The sequence below is a fragment of the Calonectris borealis genome, chromosome 36 (genome assembly GCF_964195595.1).
Source record: "Calonectris borealis chromosome 36, bCalBor7.hap1.2, whole genome shotgun sequence".
NCBI lineage: Eukaryota > Metazoa > Chordata > Aves > Procellariiformes > Procellariidae > Calonectris > Calonectris borealis.
In genome coordinates, this window is record NC_134347.1 from 470,305 (window position 1) to 488,603 (window position 18,299).

Sequence of the window (18,299 nt, forward strand, 5' to 3'; positions counted from 1 at the left end):
ACGATTGGCCCGCTGGTGGGGTCAGCTTTCTGCTGATTGGTCAGCTGGCAGAGGTCCCGGGGCATCCCCCCTGCTGATTGGCCTGTGGGAGGGGTCCTGGGGCATCCCCCCTGCTGATTGGCCCGCTGGCAGGTTCCCTCACTGCTGATTGGCCCGCTGGTGGGGTCACCCTCCTGCTGATTGGCCAGCTGGCAGAGGTCCCAGGGTATCCCCCCTGCTGATTGGTGTGTGGGAGGGGTCCTGGGGCATCCCCCCTGCTGATTGGCCTGCTGATGGGGTCACCCTCCTGCTGATTGGCCAGCTGACAGAGGTCCCAGGACATTCCCCCTGCTGACTGGCCCACTGGCAGGCTCCCTCACTGCTGATTGGCCCGCTGGCAGGCTCCCTCACTGCTGATTGGCCCGCTGATGGGGTCACCCTCCTGCTGATTGGCCAGCTGGCAGAGGTCCCGGGGCATCCCCCCTGCTGATTGGCCTGTGGGAGGGGTCCTGGGGCATCCCCCCTGCTGATTGGCCCGCTGGCAGGCTCCCTCACTGCTGATTGGCCCGCTGGTGGGGTCACCCTCCTGCTGATTGGCCAGCTGGCAGAGGTCCCGGGGCATCCCCCCTGCTGATTGGCCTGTGGGAGGGGTCCTGGGGCATCCCTCCTGTTGATTGGCCCGCTGGCAGGCTCCCTTCCTGCTGATTGGCCCGCTGGTGGGGTCACCCTCCTGCTGATTGGTCAGCTGGCAGAGGTCCCGGGGCATCCCCCCTGCTGATTGGCCTGTGGGAGGGGTCCTGGGGCATCCCCCCTGCTGATTGGCCCGCTGGCAGGTTCCCTCACTGCTGATTGGCCCGCTGGTGGGGTCACCCTCCTGCTGATTGGCCAGCTGGCAGAGGTCCCAGGGTATCCCCCCTGCTGATTGGTGTGTGGGAGGGGTCCTGGGGCATCCCCCCTGCTGATTGGCCTGCTGATGGGGTCACCCTCCTGCTGATTGGCCAGCTGACAGAGGTCCCAGGACATTCCCCCTGCTGACTGGCCCACTGGCAGGCTCCCTCACTGCTGATTGGCCCGCTGGCAGGCTCCCTCACTGCTGATTGGCCCGCTGATGGGGTCACCCTCCTGCTGATTGGCCAGCTGGCAGAGGTCCCGGGGCATCCCCCTGCTGATTGGCCTGTGGGAGGGGTCCTGGGGCATCCCCCCTGCTGATTGGCCCGCTGGCAGGCTCCCTCACTGCTGATTGGCCCGCTGGTGGGGTCACCCTCCTGCTGATTGGCCAGCTGGCAGAGGTCCCGGGGCATCCCCCCTGCTGATTGGCCTGTGGGAGGGGTCCTGGGGCATCCCTCCTGTTGATTGGCCCGCTGGCAGGCTCCCTTCCTGCTGATTGGCCCGCTGGTGGGGTCACCCTCCTGCTGATTGGTCAGCTGGCAGAGGTCCCGGGGCATCCCCCCTGCTGATTGGCCTGTGGGAGGGGTCCTGGGGCATCCCTCCTGTTGATTGGCCCACTGGCAGGCTCCCTTCCTGCTGATTGGCCCACTGGTGGGGTCACCCTCCTGCTGATTGGTCAGCTGGCAGAGGTCCCGGGACATCCCCCCTGCTGATTGGCCTGTGGGAGGGGTCCTGGGGCATCCCTCCTGTTGATTGGCCCGCTGGCAGGCTCCCTCACTGCTGATTGGCCCGCTGATGGGGTCACCCTCCTGCTGATTGGCCAGCTGGCAGAGGTCCCGGGGCATCCCCCCTGCTGATTGGCCTGTGGGAGGGGTCCTGGGGCATCCCTCCTGCTGATTGGCCCGCTGGCAGGCTCCCTCCCTGCTGATTGGCCCGCTGATGGGGTCACCCTCCTGCTGATTGGTCAGCTGGCAGAGGTCCCGGGGCATCCCCCCTGCTGATTGGCCTGTGGGAGGGGTCCTGGGGCATCCCCCCTGCTGATTGGCCTGCTGGTGGGGTCACCCTCCTGCTGATTGGCCAGCTGGCAGAGGTCCCGGGGCATCCCCCCTGCTGATTGGCCTGTGGGAGGGGTCCTGGGGCATCCCTCCTGTTGATTGGCCCACTGGCAGGCTCCCTTCCTGCTGATTGGCCCGCTGGTGGGGTCACCCTCCTGCTGATTGGCCAGCTGGCAGAGGTCCCGGGGCATCCCCCTGCTGATTGGCCTGTGGGAGGGGTCCTGGGGCATCCCCCCTGCTGATTGGCCTGCTGGTGGGGTCACCCTCCTGCTGATTGGCCAGCTGGCAGAGGTCCCGGGGCATCCCCCCTGCTGATTGGCCTGTGGGAGAGGTCCTGGGGAATCCCCCTGCAGATCCAGGGGTGTCCTTCTCTCTGATTGGTCCACTGGCGAGGTCTCCTCCCTGCTGATTGGCCCGCTGGTGGGGATCCCAGGGTATCCCCCCTGCTGATTGGTCCCCTGGCAGGCTCCCTCCCTTCTGATTGGTCCACCAGCAAGGGTCCTGGGGCATCCCCTCTGCTGATTGGCCCACTGGTGGGGTTCCTTCCTTCTGATTGGCCTGCTGGTGGGGGTCATGGGGCACCGCCCCTGCTGATTGGTCCATCAGCAAGGGTCCCAGGATGTCCCGCCCTGCTGATTGGCCCACCAGCACGGGTCACAGGGCATCCCCCTGCTGATTGGCTGGCAGGTGGGGGGATTCCCTGGGGAATCCCCACGCTGATTGGCTCAAGTGCGGGTATTCCCTGCTGCTGATTGGCCAGCAGGTGGGGGTATTCCCCAGGCATCCTGGTGCTGATTGGCTGGTGGGTGGGGATATTCCCTAGCCCTGATTGGCTGGCAGGCCGGGGCATCCCAATCCTGATTGGCCGGCGAGCTGGGGCATCCCAGTCCTGATTGGCCGGCGGGCTGGGGCATCCCAGTCCTGATTGGCCGGCGGGCTGGGGCATCCCAGTCCTGATTGGCCAGCAGGCCAGGGCATCCCAATCCTGATTGGCCAGCGGGCTGGGGCATCCCAATCCTGATTGGCCAGCGGGCTGGGGCATCCCAGTGCTGATTGGCTGGTGGGTCAGGGCATCCCAGTCCTGATTGGCCAGCAGTCTGGGGCATCCCAATCCTGATTGGCCGGTGGGTGGGGGTATTCCCCAGGGTATCCCCGTGCTGATTGGCCCACAACAGGACCCCCGGTGCCGATTGGCCCGCGGGCAGGTTGGGGGGGGGGTTCTCAGGGCTCCCGTTGGCTGGCAGCCGGGGTGCTGACCTCTGATTGGTCCTCGGGCGGGGTGCCAGGCTCTGATTGGTGCTCGGGCGGGGTGCCGGGCTCTGATTGGCCGCCTGCCTGTCCCCGCCCAGCTGGAGAGCAAGCGGGACGCCTTCTCCCCGTCCTGCTGCAGTTCTGCACCGACCCCAAGAACCCCATCACCGTCATCCGGGGGCTGGCCGGCTCCCTGCGCCTCAGTGAGTGCCCCCCGGGGGACCCCCCCCGGCACCCCCCCGTGGGACCCCCCCGTGGGACCCCCCCCGGCACCCCCCCAGGACCCACCCGTGGGACCCCCCCCCAGGACCCCCCGTGGGACCCCCCCGTGGGACCCCCCCGGGCACCCCCCCCAGGACCCCCCCGTGGGACCCCCCCGTGGGACCCCCCCCAGGACCCCCCCGTGGGACCCCCCCCGGCACCCCCCCAGGACCCCCCCGTGGGACCCCCCCGTGGGACCCCCCCCAGGACCCCCCCGTGGGACCCCCCCGTGGGACCCCCCCGTGGGACCCCCCCCAGGACCCCCCCGTGGGACCCCCCCGTGGGACCCCCCCCCGGCACCCCCCCGTGGGACCCCCCCCAGGACCCCCCTGTGGGACCCCCCCGTGGGACCCCCCCGTGGGACCCCCCCCAGGACCCCCCCGTGGCACCCCCCCCGGCACCCCCCCAGGACCCCCCCGTGGGACCCCCCCGTGGGACCCCCCCCCGGCACCCCCCCGTGGGACCCACCTGTGGGACCCCCCCGTGGGACCCCCCCCAGGACCCCCCGTGGGACCCCCCCGTGGGACCCCCCCCCGGCACCCCCCCATGGGACCCCCCCGTGGGACCCCCCCGTGGGACCCCCCCGTGGGACCCCCCCGTGGGACTCCCCCGTGGGACCCTCCCGTGGGACCCCCCCGTGGGACCCCCCCCAGGACACACCCATGGGACCCCCCCGTGGGACCCCCCCGTGGGACCCCCCCAGGACACACCCATGGGACCCTCCCGTGGGACCCCCCCGTGGGACCCCCCCCAGGACACACCCATGGGACCCCCCCCTGGGACCCCCCCGTGGGACCCCCCTATGGGACCCTCCCATGGGACCCACCTGTGGGACCCCCCCCAGGACCCCCCTGTCCCCCCACTGACGCCCCCCCAGACCTGGGGCTGTTCAGCACCAAGACGCTGGTGGAGCCCCCGTCCCCATCCCCCTGGGACCCCCCCCATCCCCATGGGACCCCCCCCATCCCCATGGGTGCCCCCCTGTGCCCATCCCCATCCCCCCGGGACCCCCCCATCCCCATGGGTGCCCCCCTGTCCCCATCCCCATCCCCCTGGGACCCCCCCCATCCCCATGGGTGCCCCCCTGTCCCCATCCCCATCCCCCTGGGACCCCCCCCATCCCCATGGGTGCCCCCCTATCCCCGTCCCCATCCCCCTGGGACCCCCCCATCCCCATGGGTGCCCCCCTGTCCCCGTCCCCATTCCCCTGGGACCCCCCCCATCCCCATGGGTGCCCCCCTGTCCCCGTCCCCATCCCCCTGGGACCCCCCCCATCCCCATGGGTGCCCCCCTGTCCCCGTCCCCATCCCCCTGGGACCCCCCCCATCCCCATGGGTGCCCCCCTATCCCCGTCCCCATCCCCCTGGGACCCCCCCCATCCCCATGGGTGCCCCCCTATCCCTGTCCCCATCCCCCTGGGACCCCCCCCATCCCCATGGGTGCCCCCCCATCCCCATGGGTGCCCCCCTGTCCCCGTCCCCATCCCCCCGGGACCCCCCCCCATCCCCCCGGGCCCCCCCCACCCCCATGTTGCCCCCACTGACGCCCCCCCCAGACCTGGGGCTGTTCAGCACCAAGACGCTGGTGGAGCCCCCGTCCCCATCCCCATGGGTGCCCCCCCATCCCCCTGGGACCCCCCCCATTGCCATGGGCGCCCCCCTGTCCCCATCCCCATCCCCATGGGTGCCCCCCCATCCCCCTGGGACCCCCCCCATCGCCATGGGCGCCCCCCTGTCCCCGTCCCCATCCCCATGGGTGCCCCCCTATCCCCGTCCCCATCCCCCCGGGCCCCCCCCCATCCCCATGGGCGCCCCCCTGTCCCCGTCCCCATCCCCATGGGTGCCCCCCTGTCCCCGTCCCCATCCCCCCGGGACCCCCCCCATCCCCATGGGTGCCCCCCTATCCCCATCCCCATCCCCCTGGGACCCCCCCATCCCCATGGGTGCCCCCCCATCCCCATGGGTGCCCCCCTATCCCTGTCCCCATCCCCCCGGGCCCCCCCCCACCCCCATGTTGCCCCCACTGACGCCCCCCCCAGACCTGGGGCTGTTCAGCACCAAGACGCTGGTGGAGCCCCCGTCCCCATCCCCATGGGTGCCCCCCTGTCCCCGTCCCCATCCCCCCGGGCCCCCCCCACCCCCATGGGTGCCCCCCTGTCCCCATCCCCATCCCCATGGGTGCCCCCCTGTCCCCGTCCCCATCCCCCTGGGACCCCCCCCATCCCCATGGGTGCCCCCCTGTCCCCGTCCCCATCCCCCCGGGCCCCCCCCACCCCCCGGGCGCCCCCACTGACGCCCCCCCAGACCTGGGGCTGTTCAGCACCAAGACGCTGGTGGAGCCCCCGTCCCCATCCCATCCCCATCCCCATGGGTGCCCCCCATCCCCCCTGTCCCCATCCCCATCCCCATGGGTGCCCCCCCATCCCCCCGGGACCCCCCCCATCCCCATGGGTGCCCCCCATGCCCCCTGTCCCCCCACTGACGCCCCCCCCAGACCTGGGGCTGTTCAGCACCAAGACGCTGGTGGAGGCCAGCGGGGAGCACGCGGTGGAGGTGCGCACCCAGGTGCAGCAGCCGTCGGACCAGAACTGGGACCTCTCGGGCACCCGGCAGGTCTGGCCCTGCGAGAGCAGCCGCTCCCACACCACCATCGCCAAGTACGCCCAGTACCAGGCCTCCTCCTTCCAGGAGTCCCTGCAGGTGGGGACAGGGGGGGGACCTGGGGACATGGGGACATGGGGGGGACATGGGGACATGGGGGGGACAGGGGGACATGGGGGGGACAGGGGGACATGGGGACATGGGGACATGGGGACATGGCCCAGTACCAGGCCTCCTCCTTCCAGGAGTCCCTGCAGGTGGGGACATGGGGGGGACGGGGGGACATGGGGGGGACATGGGGACATGGGGACAGGGGGACATGGGGACATGGGGACATGGGGACATGGGGGGGACATGGGGACATGGGGGGACATGGGGACATGGGGACATGGGGACATGGCCCAGTACCAGGCCTCCTCCTTCCAGGAGTCCCTGCAGGTGGGGACATGGGGGGGACAGGGGGACATGGGGACATGGGGGGGACCTGGGGACCTGGGGACATGGGGGGACAGGGGGACATGGGGACATGGGGACATGGGGACATGGCCCAGTACCAGGCCTCCTCCTTCCAGGAGTCCCTGCAGGTGGGGACGGGGGGGACATGGGGACATGGGGGGGACAGGGGGACAGGGGGACATGGGGACATGGGGGGGACATGGGGACATGGGGACATGGCCCAGTACCAGGCCTCCTCCTTCCAGGAGTCCCTGCAGGTGGGGACATGGGGGGGACAGGGGGACATGGGGGGGACAGGGGGACATGGGGGGACATGGGGACATGGGGGGGACATGGGGACATGGGGACAGGGGGACATGGGGACAGGGGGACATGGGGACATGGGGACATGGGGACATGGCCCAGTACCAGGCCTCCTCCTTCCAGGAGTCCCTGCAGGTGGGGACATGGGGGGGACAGGGGGACATGGGGGGGACAGGGGGACATGGGGACATGGGGGGGACCTGGGGACATGGGGACATGGGGACATGGGGGGGACATGGGGACATGGGGACATGGGGACATGGGGGGGACAGGGGGACATGGGGACATGGGGACATGGCCCAGTACCAGGCCTCCTCCTTCCAGGAGTCCCTGCAGGTGGGGACGGGGGGGACGGGGGGGGACATGGGGACAGGGGGGGGACATGGGGACATGGGGGGGACAGGGGGACATGGGGGGGACATGGGGACATGGGGGGGACAGGGGGACAGGGGGACATGGGGACATGGGGACATGGGGGGGACAGGGGGACATGGGGGGGACATGGGGACATGGGGGGGACATGTGGTACAGGGGACGTGGGGGACACGGGGGCAGCAGGACAGGGGACACGAGGTGCTGGGAGGGGACACACGGGAGCTGGTGGCACTCGGGGACAACCCAGGTGGGTGGCAGAGGGGACATGGGGACAGTGCGGGGAGGGGGCGGGACGTGAATGTCCTAAAGGGGGTGTCCCGGGGGTGTCCCCTCCTGTCCCTGGGGTGTCCCCCGGGTGTCCCCGGGTGTCTGAGGTGACGTCCCCGGGCAGGAGGACAAGGACAGCGAGGACGAGGAGGCGGAGGAGCCCGACAGCACCACGGAGACCCCCCCCAGGTGGGGCCACCCCCGGGTCCCCAGTTGGGGACACCCCGGGGGGGAGGGGAGTGTCACCACCCCCCCCAACCTGGGGCCACTCTGGGGCGGGGTCCCTGTGTCACCCGGGGGGTCCCTGTGTCCCCAGGGGGTCCCTGTGTCACCGGGGGGGTCCCTGTGTCAGCTGGGGGGTCCCTGTGTCACCGGAGGGGGGTCCCTGTGTCATTGGGGGGGGGTCCCCAGGGTGTCCCTGTGTCACCGGGGCGGTCCCTGTGTCATTGGGGGGGGTCCCCAGGGTGTCACCTGGGTGTCCCCAGGATGTCCCTGTGTCACCGGGGGGGTCCCGGTGTCCCCAGGGGGTCCCTGTGTCCTTGGGGGAGGGGTCCCTTTGTCCCCAGGGGGTTCCCGTGTCACCGGGGGGGTCCCTGTGTCCCCAGGGTGTCCCCAGGGTGTCCCTGTGTCCTTGGGGGGGTCCCGGTGTCCCCAGGGGGTCCCCAGGGTCTCCCTGTGTTACTGGGGGGGGTCCCTGTGTTATTGGGGGGGTCCCCAGGGTGTCCCCAGGGTGTCCCCAGGGTGTCCCCAGGATGTCCCTGTGTCACCGGGGGGGTCCCGGTGTCCCCAGGGGGTCCCCAGGGTGTCCCTGTGTCCTTGGGGGGGTCCCTGTGTCTTTGGGGGGGTCCCCAGGGTGTCCCCAGGATGTCCCTGTGTCCCCAGGGGTACCCAGGGGGTCCCTGTGTCCCCAGGGGGTCCTTGGGGGAGGGGTCCCGGTGTCCCCAGGGGGTCCCCAGGGTCTCCCTGTGTCACTAGGGGGGGTCCCTGTGTCCTTGGGGGGGTCCCGGTGTCCCCAGGGGTTCCCCATGGGGTCCCCGGGGGGTCCCAGAGCCCTGGGGTGTCCCTGGGGGGTGGGCGCCTGTCCCCCGTCCCCCCGTGACCCCGTGTCCCCCCCAGCAACCCCGACCAGAAATCCCACCAGATCATCAAGTTCGGGACCAACATCGACCTCTCCGACGCCAAGAGGTGGGGGCACCCGTGGGTGCTGAGCTGGGGGCCGGGGCACCCGTGGGTGATGGGGAGCACCCGTGGGTGCTGTTCTGGGGGCCATGGGCACCCGTGGGTGCTGAGCTGGGGGTCGGGGCACCCGTGGGTGATGGGGAGCACCCGTGGGTGCTCTTCTGGGGGCCATGGGCACCCGTGGGTGCTGAGCTGGGGGTCAGGGGCGCCTGTGGGTGCTGAGCTGGGGGTTGGGGCACCCGTGGGTGCTGTTCTGGGGGTCATGGGCACCTGTGGGTGCTGTGCTGGGGGTCACGGGCACCCGTGGGTGCTGAGCTGGGGGTTGGGGCACCCGTGGGTGCTGAGCTGGGGATCAGGGCACCCGTGGGTGATGGGGAGCACCCGTGGGTGCTGTGCTTGAGGTCATGGGCACCCGTGGGTGCTGAGCTGGGGGTCGGGGCACCTGTGGGTGATGGGGAGCACCCGTGGGTGCTATTCTGGGGGTCACGGGCACCCGTGGGTGCTGTTCTGAGGTCATGGGCCGGGTGCCCTCCCTGCCCCCGTGTGTGCCCCACCCCCCCGTGTGCCCCATCCCCCACAATGCCCCGCCTCTTGACACCCACCCCCCACCCCATGACGCCCCGCCCCCACGCCCCACCCCCATGACGCCCCACCCCCATGACGCCCCGCCCCCCCGACGCCCTGCCCCCTGACGCCCTGCCCCCCCACGCCCCACCCCCCCACGCCCCACCCCCATGACGCCCCACCCCCCACGATGCCCCACCTCCTGACGCCCCGCCCCCACGTCCCACCCCCACACCCCACCCCCCATGACGCCCCGCCCCCTGACGCCCTGCCCCCCATGCCCCATCCCCCCACGCCCCACCCCCCATGACGCCCCACCCCCCTACGCCCCACCTCCCATGACGCCCCACCCCCCCACCCCCCACGCCCCACCCCCCATGACGCCCCACCCCCTACCCCCACGCCCCACCCCCATTGACGCCCCACCCCCATGCCCCACCCCCCATGCCCCGCCCCCGACGCCCCACCCCCATGCCCCGCCCCCCGACGCCCCGCCCCCCCGACGCCCCACCCCCATGCCCCGCCCCCTGATGCCCTGCCCCCCACGCCCCACCCCCCATACCCCGCCCCCCTGACGCCCCGCCCCCCGACGCCCCACCCCCATGCCCCGCCCCCTGACGCCCCGCCCCGACGCCCCGCCCCACGCCCCACCCCCATGCCCCGCCCCCCGACACCCCGCCCCCTGACGCCCCACCCCCATGCCCCGCCCCCCCGACGCCCCGCCCCCTGATGCCCCGCCCCCCACGTCCCACTCCCCCATGCCCCGACCCCCCGACGCCCTGCCCCATGACACCCCGCCCCCCACCCCCCACCCCCCATGCCCCGCCCCCTGACGCCCCGCCCCCACGCCCCACCCCCTCACACCCCGCCCCCTGACACCCCACCCCCCACGCTCCGCCCCCCCGACGCCCCGCCCCCTGACGCCCCACCCCCTGACGCCTCGCCCCCCACGCCCCACTCCCCCATGCCCCCGCCCCCCTGACGCCCCGCCCCCTGACACCCCACCCCCACCCCCCATGCCCCGCCCCCCTGACGCCCCGCCCCCTGACGCCCCGCCCCCCCTGACGCCCCGCCCCCCCCCCCCGGCAGGTGGAAGCCGCAGCTGCAGGAGCTGCTGAAGCTGCCGGCCTTCATGCGGGTGTCGTCCACGGGGAACATGCTGAGCCACGTGGGCCACACCATCCTGGGCATGAACACCGTCCAGCTCTACATGAAGGTGCCGGGCAGCCGCACACCCGGTGAGCGGGGACACCCGGGCACCGCGGGGACGCCGGGGGGGGCCACCGGGGCGGGGGGACACCGGGGGGGACGCCGGGGGGTGGCACTGAGGGTGGCACCGGGGACGCATGCGGGGGGGGGGGGGCGGGGAGCGCCACGGTGAGCAGCCACGTTGGCAGCACCCTGCAGGCCTGGGGGGGGTGTGGAGCCGGTGGGAGGGGACAGAGGTGACGGGGGTGACGGTGACGGTGACGGGGGTAACGGTGACGGGTGATGGGGGTGACAGTGACAGTGACAGGGGAGTGATGGGGGTGACAATGATGGGGGTGACGGTGACGGGTGATGGTGACAGTGACAGTGACGGGAGTGATGAGGGTGACAGTGACAGGGCTGACGGTGACGGTGATGGGGGTGACGGTGACACTGACAGGGGAGTGATGGCGGTGACAGTGACAGGGGTGACAGTGATGGGTGATGGGGGTGACGGTGACAGTGACAGGGGAGTGATGGGGGATGACAGTGACGGGGGTGACGATGACGGGTGACGGTGGTAATGGTGACAGTGACGGGGTGATGGTGACACAGGGTGACAGTGATGGGGGCGTGATGGTGACTGTGACGGGGGGTGACAGTGACGGTGAGGGGGGGTGATGGTGACGGTGATGGAGGGGTGACAGTGATGGGGATGACGGTGAGGGGGGGTGATGGTGACGGTGATGGAGGGGTGACAGTGATGGGGATGACGGTGATGGGGGGGTGATGGTGATGGTGACGGGGTGACAGTGACAGTGGGTGATAGTGGGGGGGGTGACGGTGACGGTGATGGCGGGTGATGGTGATGGTGATGGGGGGGTGACTGACAATAGGTGACAGTGGGGTGGGTGACGGTGATGGGGGGGTGACGGTGACAGGGGGTGACGGTGACAGTGACGGGGGGTGACGGTGACGGTGACGGTGACGGTCCCCGCAGGCCACCAGGAGAACAACAACTTCTGCTCCGTCAACATCAACATCGGCCCCGGGGACTGCGAGTGGTTCGCCGTGCACGAGCACTACTGGGAGACCATCTCCGCCTTCTGCGACAAGTGAGGGCGGGGCCTGGGGCGAGGGGGCGGGGCCTGGGGCGAGGGGGCGGGGCCCGGGGCGAAGGGGGCGGGGCTAGGGAGGGGTGGGGCAGGAGGGAGGGGGGTGACAGCGCTGGGAGAGCAGCTCTGCCTTCTGCGGGTGGAGGGGGTGTGGCCAAGGGAAGGGGCGTGGCCTGGGAGAGGGAGTGGCCGTTGGAGGGGCGTGGTCATGGAAAGGGGCGTGGTTAGGGGCAGGGGCGGAGCTAAGCGTGGGACGAGCCAGGACTACTGGGAGAGCAGCTCCGCCTTCTGCTGCCAGAGGGGGTGTGGCCAAGGGAAAGGGGCGTGGTCACTGCATGGGCGTGGCCGGTGAAGGGGCATGGTCGGGGATGTGGCTGGGGAAGGTGGGTGTGTCTAAGGCCATGCAGGGGCGGGGCTAAGGGCCAGGCTGAGGGCGGGGCTTCACAGAGGGGGCAGGATCCAGCAGGGGGTAGGCGGGGCCAGGCAGGGGGTGGAGCCAAGCTGCAGAGAGGTGGAGCCAGTGAGGGGGAGGAGCCGGGAAGGGGGTGGAGCTAAGCAGTTGGGGCCATGTGCTGGGGGGGCGGGGCCAAGCCCCATGGGCAGGGCTCAGCAGGCTGGAGGAGGGGCCAGGTGGGTGAGGGGGCGTGGCCCGGGAGTGTGGGTGGGGCCAGGGCAGAACACACAGGGGCAGCAGGCTCTGCTGTGGGGGGCGGGGCCAGGAGACACAGGGGTGTGGTCAAGATCCATGTGGGCGTGGCCACCCCACAACCAGAGCTGGCAAGGGCAGTGGGGAAACTGGCATGGGGGCGGGGCCAGTGTCTGCAGGGGCGTGGCCAGGTGGTTGGGGTGGAGCCAGCATCTTGCGGGCGTGGCCAGGTGCCGAGGGGGCGTGTCCAACCTCAGTGGGCGTGGCCAGCCCCCCTAAGCAGAGCAGGCTGAGGCAGCACCGTGGGGGCGGACCCAGTTTCTGCAGGGGCGGGGCCAGGTGGGCGGGGTGGAGCCTGGCAGCATGTGGGCGTGGCCATGCGCCGAGAGGGCGTGGCTAAACGCTGTGGGTGTGTCTAAGCGCGGTGGGCGTGGCCAGAGCAGGGCAATGTGGCCAGGGGTGCAAAGGGGGGGGTGGGGGGGTGGGGGGTGGCCGGGTGTGTGTGTGGGCGGGGCGTCTCCTGACCCCGCCCCCTGCGGCAGGCACGGCGTGGACTACCTGACGGGCTCGTGGTGGCCCATCCTGGAGGACCTCTACCGCTCCAACATCCCCGTCTACCGCTTCGTCCAGCGCCCCGGGGACCTGGTGTGGATCAACGCCGGCACCGTGCACTGGGTGCAGGCCACCGGCTGGTGCAACAACATCGCCTGGAACGTCGGGCCCCTCACCGGTGCGCCGGGCGGGGCCGGGCGGGGCCGGGCGGGGCCGGGGCGGGGCCAGGGCGGGGACACTGGGGGGGACGTGACAGGGATATGAGGGGGGACATGGCCGGGACAGGGCGGGGGCATGGTGGGAACAGGGCAGGGACATGGAAGGGGACAGGGCAGGGACAGGGCGGGGACAGGGCGGGGACACGGGGGGACACGGAGGGGACATGGAGGGGGACAGGGCGGGGACACGGGGGGACAGGGCAGGGATATGGGGGGGGACAGGGCAGGGACACGGAGGGGGAGACAGCGGGGACAGGGCAGGGACACAGGGACATGGCGGGGACACGGCCGGGACAGGGCAGGGACACGGGGGGACAAGGCGGGGACATGGAGGGGGACAGGATGGGGACAGGGCGGGGACACGGGGGGACAGGGCAGGGACATGGAGGGGGAGACAGCGGGGACATGGCAGGGACACAGGGACGTGACAGGGACATGGCAGGGACATGGAGGGGGACACAGTGGGGACAGGTGGGGACACAGCAGGGACAGGGCGGGGACATGGTGGGGACACGGCAGGGATGGGGGGGACAGAGGAGGGACATGGAAGGGGAGACAGCATGGACGTGGCAGGGACACAGGGACGTGGGAGGGGGACATGGCAGGGACAGAGGGACATGGCAGGGACACGGGGACACAGAGCAGGGACAAGGCAGGGATAAGGCGGGGACAGGGTGGGGACATGGCAGAGATGTGGTGGGGACACGGCAGGGACACAGGGGGACACATGGCATGGACATGGTGGGGGGACACAGAGGGACACGACCCGGACATGTGAGGGGGGGGACATGGGGCGGGGGACATGGTCACATGGTGGGGACACGGCAGAGGGTGACAGGGATGGGACACAGCGTGGAGACGGCTGTGGGGACCACGGTGGGGGACACACCCAGCGGGGCAGGGAGGGCGCGGTGGCCCTGACGTCCCCGTTGTCCCCGTTGTCCCCTCCCAGCCTACCAGTACCAGCTGGCCCTGGAGCGCTACGAGTGGAACGAGGTGAAGAACGTCAAGTCCATCGTCCCCATGATCCACGTCTCCTGGAACGTCGCCCGCACCGTCAAGATCAGCGACCCCGACCTCTACAAGATGATCAAGTGAGCGCGGGGACGGGGACGGGGACAGGCCAGGCATGGGGACAGGCCAGGGACGGGGACACGCCAGGGAGGGGGACACACTGGGGACGGGGACACACTGGGGACAGGGACAGGCCAGCCACGGAGTGACACCGGGGACGGGGACACGCTGGGGACGGGGACACACTAGGGACAGGGACGGGCTGGGGACAGGGACAGACGGGGATGGGGACAGGCCAGGGATTGGGACACAGTGGGGACAGGGACAGGGTGGAGACAGGGATAGGGACAGAGTGGGGACAGGGACACAGTGGGGATGGGGACAGAGTGGGGACAGGGACAGGGTGGGGAGAGGGACACAGTGGAGACAGGGACACGGTGGGGACAGGGCCAGAGTGGGGACAGGGACACGGTGCAGACAGGGACATGGTGGGGACAGGGACAGGGACACGGTGGGGACACGGACACAGTGGGGACACGGACACAGTGGGGACAGGGACACAGTGGGGGGACAGGGATGGTGCCACAGTGGGGACAGGGACACGGTGGGGACAGGGACACAGTGGGGACGGGGACAGGGACACAGTGGGGACAGGGACAGAGGGGGGACAGGGACGTGGCCACACCAGGGCTGGGACCACCCCGGGATGACCCTGGGGACGAGGCCGATGCCACCGCAGGCTGGGGGTGAGGCGGGCGGCGTCCCGGGGCGCGGTGGCGGTGGCTGACGGGCGCGGGGGCGCCGGGGTCCCCGCCGGCGGTTGCAGGTACTGCCTGATGCAGTCCATCAAGCACTGCCAGGTCCAGCGGGAGAGCCTGGTCCGCGCCGGCAAGAAGATCGCCTACCAGGGCCGGGTGAAGGACGAGCCGGCCTACTACTGCAACGAGTGCGACGTGAGTGATGGCGGGGCCGGGCGGGGCCTTGGGCGGGGCCCGGGCGGGGTCTCGGCACAGCCTTGGCGTGGTCTTGGTGTAGTCTTGGCCATGGCCTTGGCGTGGTCTTGGCATGGTCTTGACCATGGCGTTGGCGCGGTCTTGGCTCTGGCCTTGGCATGGCCCTGGCCGTGGCCTTGGCCGTGGTCTTGGCCATGGTCTTGGCATGGTCTTGGCTCCGGCCTCGGCATGGCCCTGGCCATGGTCTTGGCACGGCCTTGGCCGTGGCCTTGGCCGTGGTCTTGGCCATGGTCTTGGCACGGTCTTGGCTCAGGCCTTGGCATGGCCCTGGCCATGGCCTTGGCGTGGTCTTGGCATGGTCTTGACCATGGCCTTGGCGCGGTATTGGCTCTGGCCTTGGCATGGCCCTGGCCATGGTCTTGGCACGGTCTTGGCCGTGGCCTTGGCTGTGGTCTTGGCCATGGTCTTGGCGTGGTCTTGGCTCTGGCCTTGGCACGGCCCTGGCCATGGTCTTGGCGTGGTCTTGGCCATGGTCTTGGCATGGTCTTGGCTCAGGCCTTGGCACGGCCCTGGCCATGGTCTTGGCGTGGTCTTGGAATGCTCTTGACCATGGCTTTGGCACGGTCTTGGTCATATCCTTGGTCTGGACCTGGTCATGGTCTTGGCACGGTCTTGGCCACGGTCTTGGTGTGGTCTTGGTCATGGTCTTGGCTCTGGCTTTGGCATGGCCCTGGCCATGGTCTTGGCATGGTCTTGACCATGGCCCTGGTGTGGTCTTGGTCATACCCTTGGCGTGGAGCTGGTCATGGTCTTGGCGTGGCCTTGGCCACGGCCTCCCCGTGGTGCCCCCAGCGGGGGTGGGGCAGGCGGCGCAGCGTCCCACGGCCACGTCTGTGTCCCCTCCCGCTCCGCTTTGCCTTTAAACATCTCTGGCCGCACGTGGGGACGGGTGACAGGGGGGGACAGGCCACCGGGGTGGGTCCCTCCACCCGCCACCACCCAAACGCGCCGGCGTTGGGCAGGAACCTCACGGGCCACACGCGCCGCGGCGCCTGTTGTCCCCCCGTGCCGGGGACGTCCCGGTGGTGGGGACGCCGTTGTCCCAATGGTGGGGACGCCGTTGTCCCCGCGGTGGGGACGCCGTTGTCCCCACGGTGCGGCTTCCGCAGGTGGAGGTCTTCAACATCCTCTTCGTGACGAGCGAGACGGGCGGGCGCAACACCTACCTGGTGCACTGCGAGGGCTGCGCCCGGCGCCGCAGCGGGGCCCTGCACGGCGTCGTCGTCCTCGAGCAGTACAAGACCGAGGAGCTGATGCAGATCTACGACGGCTTCACCCTGGTGAGGAGACACCCTAGGGTGGGGACACCCTGGGGTGGGGACACCCATGGGGACACCCAAGGTGGGGAGGGGAACACCCAACACAGGGTTATCTTGAGGTGGGGAGGACCCAATGTGGGGGCAGCTATGAAGACACCTTGATGTGGGGACACCCAACGTGGGGACACCCATGGGGACACCCACAGGGACACCCAACGTGGGCACAGCCATGGGGACACCTTAATGTGGGGACACCCATAGGGACACCCAACGTGGGGACACCCACAGGGACACCCAACATGGGGACAGCCATGGGGACACCTTGATGTGGGGACACCCTCAGGGACACCCAACATGGGGACACTCACATGGGGACACCCCAACATGGGGACACCCGCACAGGGATGCCACCCTGAGATGGGGACACTCAACGTGGGGACACCCTGATGAGGGGGCACCCTGGGGTGGGGACACCCAACGTGGGGGGGGTGACGACACACCCCCAACACAGGGTTATCTTGGGGTGGGGACCACCCAATGTGGGGGCAGCCATGGGGACACCTTGATGTGGGGACACCCTCAGGGACACCCAACGTGGGGACACCCACAGGGACACCCAACATGGGGACAGCCATGGGGACACCTTGATGTGGGGACACCCACAGGGACACCTGCACGGGGACACCTGACCTGGGGGTCACTGCGACATGGGGACACCCCCCCCCCCTTGGGGACACCCCTCACAGGGAGGGACACCCAACTTGGAGACACCCCCACCCCGGGGACACCCCCAGTGTCACCCATGTCCCCATCCCCTCCCTGTGGGTCCCCATGTCCCCTTCCCTGCCCCCCCCCCAGTGTCACCCATGTCCCCGTGGGGACATGGGTGTCCCCAAGGTGGGGGTGGGTGTCACGAGCGGGGGGAGGTGACACCCCCGGACACGTGGGGACCCCCTGACCCCTCCCCCCCCCTGTTGCAGGTGGCGTCGCCCGGCTCCAGATGAGCCCCGCCCGGCCCAGGGGGATCCTGGGCCCCCCCCGAGGGGACGTGGGGACGCGCGGGGACATTGAGGGGGGGGGACGGGGACACACGGAGCCCCCTCCCCCCCCCCGCCCCTCCCCCCACGAACACTTTTTATTTATTCATGGCGAAATCGCCCCAAAAATCGCCTCCCATCCCCCCCCCCCAAAAAGCGGGGGAGGGGCCCGGCCGGACAGACGGACGCCGAGGGGGGGGTTGGGTGGAAAACCCCCGTTTTTATACAAAAATACCGATTTATAGGAATTTAAAAAGCCCCGTCCCCCCCAATCACAGCCCCTCCCCCCACGGAGGGGGTTGGGGGGGTCTTTCTGCCTCCCCCCCCCCAAATCTGGGGGTCCCTGGGAGGGGGGGGGGGTCCCCTGTGTAACTCAGAGGGGGCTGGGGGGGGGCTCCCCAAAACGAGGGGGCCTTAAAACTATGGGGGGGTCCCCTCTGCCCCCCCTCCCCCCCATCTTGGGGGGGGTCTTAGTGCCCCCCCCCGCAACTCAAGGGGGCGGGGCCTGGCTGCCCCCTATAACTCAGGGGGGCCCTGGGGGGGGTCCCCGCTCCCCCCCCCATTAAAGGGGTGCTGGGGGGGGGCAGTAATGGGGGGGCACTTTTGGGGCCCCCCCCTTGCCAAGATTCAACCAAAAACTCGCTTCCCCCCCCCCCCAAACCAGCCGCCCCCCCCCCCCAATACGGGTCCGGGCTGGGGGGGGAGGGGCCCGAGGGGGGAGGGGGCATTTTTGGGGGTGCCTCCCCGCCCCTCCCCCCCGACGGGTTGGGGGTGGGGCTCAGGTCTATAAGGGGGGGGCTCCCCCCCCAAACCATGGTGCAAAGGTGGGGGGGGCCCTGGGCTACCCCCTCCCCAAAGGGGGGGCAGCGGGAGCCCCCTCCCCCCGCGGGGGAGGGGACATGGGGTGCCCCTCCCCCCCCCGAGCCTCTTTTGGGTTTGGTGTTTTTTTTTTTTTTTTGTAAATGATCTTTTTTTGCCTCTTTTTTAATTTATACACGGGGGGGGGGGAGGGGTCGCTTTATTTATTGGGGGGGTCGGGCCGGGGGTCCCCGACTCCCGGGGGCGGGGGGTGTGAGAGG

The 18,299-nt window shown here is 70.7% G+C and overlaps 2 protein-coding genes across 2 annotated transcripts in view; both read left to right on the top strand.

Moving 5' to 3' along the window:
- Nucleotides 1–180, top strand: part of LOC142074442 (lysine-specific demethylase 6B-like) — a 20,143-nt gene extending 19,963 nt beyond the window's left edge. Inside the window, exon 8 of the mRNA XM_075135066.1 lies at nucleotides 133–180. Within this exon, the coding sequence (XP_074991167.1) occupies nucleotides 133–180 (48 nt within the window). The remainder of the gene's footprint in view (nucleotides 1–132) is intronic.
- A 3,016-nt stretch (nucleotides 181–3,196) lies between these two features.
- Nucleotides 3,197–17,278, top strand: KDM6B (lysine demethylase 6B; the record flags this gene model as incomplete). Its single annotated transcript, XM_075135038.1, is given in 12 exon segments — nucleotides 3,197–3,293; nucleotides 3,296–3,376; nucleotides 5,928–6,133; nucleotides 7,560–7,624; nucleotides 8,552–8,620; nucleotides 10,268–10,416; nucleotides 11,367–11,481; nucleotides 12,670–12,857; nucleotides 13,850–13,991; nucleotides 14,738–14,864; nucleotides 16,034–16,204; nucleotides 17,164–17,278. Coding segments are annotated over 12 exon segments (1,434 nt in total), but the record flags the coding sequence as incomplete, so codon positions are not given.
- Between the last annotated feature and the right edge of the window lie 1,021 nt (nucleotides 17,279–18,299).